Source organism: Apteryx rowi, unplaced genomic scaffold (assembly GCF_003343035.1).
Source record: "Apteryx rowi isolate R43461 unplaced genomic scaffold, aptRow1 scaffold_1142, whole genome shotgun sequence".
Classification (NCBI taxonomy): domain Eukaryota; kingdom Metazoa; phylum Chordata; class Aves; order Apterygiformes; family Apterygidae; genus Apteryx; species Apteryx rowi.
Window position 1 is genome coordinate 65,233 of NW_020447356.1, and position 7,322 is coordinate 72,554.

General features: G+C 41.6%; 1 protein-coding gene across 2 annotated transcripts in view; it reads right to left on the bottom strand.

The window, feature by feature from the left end:
* MCM9 (minichromosome maintenance 9 homologous recombination repair factor) overlaps positions 1-7,045 on the bottom strand; it is a 51,042-nt gene extending 43,997 nt beyond the window's left edge. For both annotated transcript variants that reach the window (XM_026079268.1, XM_026079276.1), the window contains exons 1-3: positions 6,973-7,045; positions 6,324-6,640; positions 2,006-2,322 (exon numbers count right to left, since the gene is read on the bottom strand). In XM_026079268.1, coding sequence (XP_025935053.1) covers positions 2,006-2,322; positions 6,324-6,633 — 627 coding nt within the window. In that variant the 5' untranslated portion in view covers positions 6,634-6,640; positions 6,973-7,045. The remainder of the gene's footprint in view (positions 1-2,005; positions 2,323-6,323; positions 6,641-6,972) is intronic.
* Between the last annotated feature and the right edge of the window lie 277 nt (positions 7,046-7,322).

Genomic DNA, 7,322 nt, shown 5'->3' on the forward strand with positions numbered 1-7,322 from the left:
AGGTTCCATCTGAACATGAGGAAAAACTTTTTCCCTGTGAGGGTGACAGAGCACTGGAACAGGTTGCCCAGAGAGGTTGTGGAGTCTCCTTCTCTGGAGATATTCAAAACCCGCCTGGACAGGATCCTGTGCAATGTGCTCTAGGTGACCCTGCTTGAGCAGAGGGGTTGGACTAGATGATCTCCAGAGGTCCCTTCCAACCTCAACCATTCTGTGATTCTGTGAGATATTCTTCACTTCTTTTATAAGCAAAGCTGACTTTGGGTATTGAAGCATGTCCACGAGTTGGATAGAGTTAGATAACTCTTCATTGAATTATATACTGAAAGATTATTCTATATGTTATTCCAGTATTCAACCACAATTTGACAAGTTGGGAAACAAGTTTGCACCTAAGTGTCATGGATTAAATCAACAACAGAAGAAAACAAATCACACACAACAAGAAGAATGTATATTGACAAGTGTGCCAGTTACTGTTGTAATTCTTTTTCTTTTCTCCAGGGCAAGGCCTMTGCAAGCTTGTCACAGTCATTTCCATCTGGAAATCTTTTCACTTGTACAAAAAAGCCTGTAAGTGTTAAAACATACACTGCACAAAGAACAACAATCGGAAGTACCTTTTCATTTTGTGGCACAGGGTCATACATGCTAGAAATCTAGGTTCATTCACTCTCTACTTTCTAGAAAGGTTACTTTATCCTTGTGTATTATCTGAACAGCCGCAGGCAGTTTGCATCACTGTCAGTATTAGAGGTGCATACACAGTTACTGGTGGCACTAAGTAGGAAATACAGGTGAAATTCATTTCATTATTGTGTTTAATAGGCCCATGCTGCTGAAAATCTGTCCCATCATAGAGATTTTTGTGCCATACAGTTAAAAAAAAGTCTAGTATAAACCATATGTCAAAAATAATCATAACACAAACATGCAACACCAGGTTTATCTCCTAGAAATAGCTTTATTCCCTTACTTTTTTGCTACTCTGGACTTCAAAATGCTTCATCTCTAATTTCATAAATTTCTGTTTTCATAGTGCTAAGATGGAGATTGGCACCACTATCCTCTTAACTTATAAAATCAAACCCCTCAACCAACTGAAGACATCTAAGACATTGAACATACAAATAATCATAGAAACACTGGCTACTTATTCTCAATACCCTACTTATTCTCAATTTTCATTAAGTGTAGATTTCCTTTTGTCAGTTTTGCCTTAGTTATGTGCTGCTGGAAAAAAAAGATGCCCAATTGTTTCTTACTCCTCCAGCTTAATAGTACTTGAGGTCATTCACCTAGGGCTGACTTCAGAAAAATGAACACAAATTCTGTGAGGTGCAGCTGTTCAATAATTACTGAATATATTGAATCATCGGTGTGATTGTTGGCTGACGGGAACAGACCTTAATAGGTATAGTGTATTGACAATACCACACCCCTACAGCTGGCCTTGGCCACCACTGGGCTGGCTTTTGCCCTTAGAAGCAATGTTGAACATCAGCATCATGTATTGTAAGTGCTTAGACAAACAACACACACTTGGTATTATAAGGGTTGAACACTAGAATTTAATCTATACACTGACCCAAAGGGTTTCTTACAATAGTGAATGCAATAACCTAGTAAGGGAACTCTAGTCAACACATGCCTAACTTTTTAATTCTTTGACTGCAAATCTCTGACTGACAGGGTAAAGTCAGTTCTCTGGCATCTTCTAGTCTGCTCAGGCATTTGTTTTTAAGTAATAGTAGAATCTGTAGAACTTTCCCCCTTATTTTAGCATGTAAAACATAAACAACAATGGGATAAACTTAATTCTGACATAAGCATGAGCAATCTCACTAAAATTTGTGGAGTTATAACACGTTATTCCAGCAGGAAATTAAGCCCCCAAATGCCTCCTTTAATAATTAATTCTTTTTTTTCTTTTCTTTCTTTTTTTTTTTTGTATTTGAGACATTTATACCTTTATACCCTCCCCTTTCTCTGCATATTTTTTCACCTGTTCCTGAATTTTGATTTCTTGATAGTCTCTGCAGCTGGTAGGAGAAGAGGACGTTCCTGAGAGGCAAGTGAACTTGGTTGAGTTGCAGCCTTCTTCATTAAGACAGGCTGTTGGACGACAGAAAGCATAGTACTGTTCAAAGTCAGCCTTAACCACAAACACGTGCTTGCACTTATTGCACATATAACTCCGTTCAAACTCCAAGACTTTCACCAAACTGGTACGTATGACAGTCCCAGTAATGGATAAAAAGTGACCCACATCTCTGGTTTTAGGAATGTGCTCTCGGGTCAGCTCTGGGCAAACAGGCAAACCTGTTAATTGAAAATATGTACAGCATAAGACCATGCACATAAAACACACTTACAATGCAGTGAAGCAGCAAGACTAGAAAAAACATCAGACATATATTAGCAGTATCTATTATTATTACTGTTTCATAAATACGATTCAACAATTCAGCTGTTGCATCATTAATCTGATTCAATGGCCTCAGATACTGAAAAACATCATAAGGTGATCGATAACAGAAAATATAGCCATTTTACTCTCCTACTCTTGCCGGGGGCTGAGTAGTCATGAACAGTGTGAAGTATTTTGCTTCTTCCATTCATGGAAATAGAACCTGATATTCTCAGATCTCTTTGTTAATTTAAATGATCTTTTGGCAAATGTCACTTATTCTACAACTGGTTTATCTGAATTACAAAATTTTACTTATGCTGCTTAGTTGTGGTTCAATGTTTTTTCCTTGGTTAAACAAGCATAATTCATAATCTTGTGCGAGTGCTGAAGTCTAAGCAAATTTAAAATTCACAGTCTATGAGCATTTGACCTTAAATCCACATTCCATATCAGTAAACCTCAATCACAAGGAAGATGACAGAAAAGGAATATAAAGGGGTTATGAACACAAACAAAGCAAATTCACTTGTAAGTTCAAATTAATAGTGACAGAACATTTTCATGGTACTTCCTCTGCTTTAATTCCACCCCAACAGCCAGTTCTGTCGTGTGCTGATCCCGCTTCTGTGTTCGTCTGTATGGCTGTCACTTAGCACCATCCTGGTTGAAATCCTTAGGAAGATTAATCTAACTCAACAGCCTACAAAACCTTTATAAAAATAAATGGACTTTGCAATACACAGCTGAGGATAACATCAAAATAATTGCCTCTTCAGAAGTTATTATATGAACTATGGGAAACTGTAAAGTTAATAATTATCAACTTAAAAAGAAATTACCTTCTCTTAAAATATTTTCTTACAATTTTACTTCTGAAATAGAGCTAGGAAATGGAGAGGCAAATAATAAATATGCTGGAAAATGATGTTTCTAAGGGAACCAAAACTATTTGTGCATTTAGGTCAAATCTGCTTAGTAGCTTTGTTTGGCAAAAAAAGAAAAGACATCACAAATTTACTTCAGTATTTTTAAAGGTAATTTTTTGTTTCAGACATGCTAAAACTTTCTGTCTTGATGCTTTTGAGAAAAGCGTTTAACCTTTTATTTTTGTTTAAAGAAAATATTTTAAAATATTGAGCTATTTTAAGAAGATAAAAGGCTAGAGTATTGAAGAAAAATATAATCTGAAAAGGAAATAAACTATTAGGTACAACTGCAAACAAACCATTTTTTCTCGTTTACTGTAACAAATCTATTTAGATATTTTATCAAGTCTGTTGAAAATTCTTATTCTCCCAGAGGTTTCTGGTTTTCTTCAGTTTAGGCCAAAAAAAAAGAATCCATTATTTTCCAGCTGTTTTGGCTTCTTTTTTTTCCAACTCAGTATTTGATGTGGCTCGACGACATTTGCAAAACACAACACATCTTACACTAGAGAGAGCTGCAGCACTTTTGGCAGGATATGTGATATTATCGTCTCTGTGCATATCAAAGAGACAGAGTCTGGACCAGGAAAAAGAAAGCCTCCATTCTCATCATATTAGACTGACAAACTCTTTACTTGAGCTCTGAATGAGCTTTAGTGTGTTAGTAATAATGTGTAAAACTGAACTATCAGCAGCAGCTTGGCTATCAAGAACTCAGTGACACGGTGGTGCTCAGGGTAATGGTAAGTAACCAAAAGCTTTCAGCGGATTTGTAGTGAAAGGGTAAGTTATGCACTCAAGTTTCTACAATACTAAAATTCATATAAAGAACTTTATCTTTTAATTTCTTCTATGAAGCAGGGGTAATCATCCATTTTTAATCACTGCATAATCCCACTCTCTCATTCCTTCTTTGTATTCCTAGATATCCTTTCCGTATCAGGATATCCTTATCCTAACAGGGTACTGAGATTGCTTTCTTACACCTAGCATAAACCAAATCACTTTTCCGCACTTCAGTCGAAGCCTGACGTGCAGATCCCCTTGGAGCCATCCCATCTACATCTCTGCCGCTTCCACCGAGAAGAGCGCACCGTTCCCTTCTCTCRATTTCCCATTCGATGTGGCAATGGGAAGGGGCACTCAAAACCAGCCTCCCAGAGGTAATCAGAACTCAGCACCCCTTCAAAAGGTGACAGTTTCAAGGGAAAATTGAAAAAGCCTTCACATAATTTAGCTCATTGCTTTTGTTTCTTCAGTAGCAGCCTTTCTGCAGTACAGAGCATAAAACAAATTACAGGGACAGATGCTCTTTTGACGCAGCTGGACCACGTGAGGATGACCACCACCCTTTGCCGTTTGCCATCTTCCCTCCAGTTCTACCGATGGAGTGATTTGTGAGACTGCTTGACCAATTTCTGCCATCAATGACCAGTCAGATTTGCTTTTATCACTTAGCAAAACTATTTCATCAAACCTGGCTAATTTTGCCTGAAGTTGATTAAGGAATATTCAGACAAAACATCCCCGTGGGACGAACAGTCAGTGCTGGCAGTGGGCTGATAACAGGAACAGGAATGTCCTAAACAGATGCAGCTACTCATGCAGCAAACTTCTGCCTGCTGCTTTACTCTTTCTAATACTTTCCGGTAGCTTATAAAATAACAATAGCTTTTCAGTAAAAACAACCCTATTCTCATGCTGAAGCACGAATTTCAGAACACTGTGGAAAAAGTTTTAATTCACTCCTATTTTTACAGGTACAGGGAGATGCACTACATTTCAAACTTTTGTACAAAATTTTGTTTGTGGCCATCCTTTTATACCATAGTCTGCAGATGCATACAAGCTGCATACACCGCTTAGATAGGCAGCAAACTCTTTTTTTCTTCTTCCCTAAAAAATCTGACACAACGGCACTATGATAGTCACAAGGTTCTGATATTACTGATGTATGTATTTTAATTACAATATTCTTAATGAAATTTACTGGGGTGAAACACAGGTATACTTAGCAACTGTGATTCATCCAAGTTCAAGCTACTAAAAGACTACATGATCATAAACCACTCAAACACGGGGCAGGGAAGGGAAACACAGGTCGCTAATTTTTGGCTTTGCAGGCTAGACATCTTCAAASAGTTACAAACAACTAGAAGAAACTACACCACCACCGAACCCCGTTCCCCACAACAGGCAAAACAGATGTTTTAACCAAGAGGGTTCCCTGAACCTCTACATATGCCCACACTTTGGAGGCTACCAAAAAAAAAAAAAAAATTCTATACTAAGAAATAATAGCTCATCAAATCACAGTGAAAAAAGGACAAAACTCCCTATTAATGATCATTCCTTCCATCGGTTCATTCTGATTTTGTAACAAGTAACTTAATTAAGCAGAAATTCCAACTTTTTTGGGGGGGGAGAAAAGTGTTATAAGACAAGTACCTCAAAAATTAGACTTTGGCTGTTCTTGGAGATGGCTGGAATCAACAAATATTGCAAGTCAATTCATGCTATAAGGAATTCAATCAACAGGAAAAACTAGGAATTATGCATCTTCTTCTAAAACAGTTATTTCCACAAATGACTCTCTTGTTAGACCTTCTGCCTTGCAAGAGAACTAATCTGAGACCGACCGCTGATTTGAGGAGTCCTAAAAAGGCCTTGGTTTATGTCCTGAACCAGTCATGAACTCCAACCATAGGGAACATATACCAGAAGAGACAACCATAACTTTCTTTTTTTCCATACTGGTCTTCTGAATTCCATGTATTTCTGATTTTTTTTCCCTCTATTCTTTTCTATTTGACAAACATCAGCAAATCTCTGCTGGTTTAAACACTGAGATTGCGGGGTTAATTAAATCAGGCAGGTGCTGGTTCTCACCCCTGGCCTCACGACAGAGCAAGGTACGCTGGAGGCACTGAAAACGAGGCACAAATCTGCAGCCCCTCGCGGCGCTTGGCCCCCGCGTGACTCACCCAAGATCCTGGCATGCAGGTTCGGCTTCACGCTGAGACGAGGTGCCTCAGCGGCAGCCTGCAGGGCYGCCGCCGCGGCCCGGCGTAGCGCACTGTCGAAAATGGGGAGCACCTCGCTGGGAAAGGCGTTGAAGTACTCCCCGATCTCCATGTTGGTCTCAAAGAGCGTCAAGGCGTCGATGACGACTGGGTAATGCGCCTCATCGTCGCCTTCCTTTAGGATACTCAGGATGTCGTCTTTGTGGTGCTCCAAAACGTAGGATTCAAACACCTGCCCAATGAGGCTCACCTGCTCCGCACTGAGCACCATCGTGAGCCTAACACACACAGAAGCGAGGCAAAGTAATTAAGGATTGGTTTTCCTTTTATTTTTTATTTTTTTAATAACATTACATGTGAATCGGGAGATTTATTTTCACTCGCAAAAGTGTGTCACAAAGCCAGTCAAAAACAGGACTGGCCCGGTGTAGGAGCGGCCGTAACCCGAGGAACGGCCCTTCCTCGCAACGCGCCTTGAGTTTCGGAGCGAGACGCGGGAGGGCGGCGGCAGCCGCCGGCCTCGCCCCGCCCCCGCCCGCCCTCGCGCGCCGCTTCACGCGGGCTCCCGCCAATGCGCGCCCCGCCCCCGGCCCGGCGGGCAGCCACTCACCGCCTCGCTCCCGCCAGTCACTCAGCTAGTCAGCCTGTGGTCAGTCAGTCATCCGTCAGTCACCGCCCCCGTCAGTCAGTCAGTCAGTCAGTCAGTCAGTCAGTCAGTCAGTCAGTCAGTCGCTGCCGGGTCCCGCCCCCCGGGGCAGCCGCACGGGCCGCGCTCTCCGCCCCCGCCCGCGCGGCGGCAGGCGCGGCGCTGCCGTTTCCGGGGGGGAGGGGGAGGGGTTGCTCCAAGTTAACGCCAAAAGTGCGGGAGGGGGAAGGAAGGAGGCCGTCTCGCGCCCTGCCCGCCTGGAGGGCGATGAGCTGGCGCGGCCGCGGCCCCGGGCGCGGCGCGGCCTCCCCGGG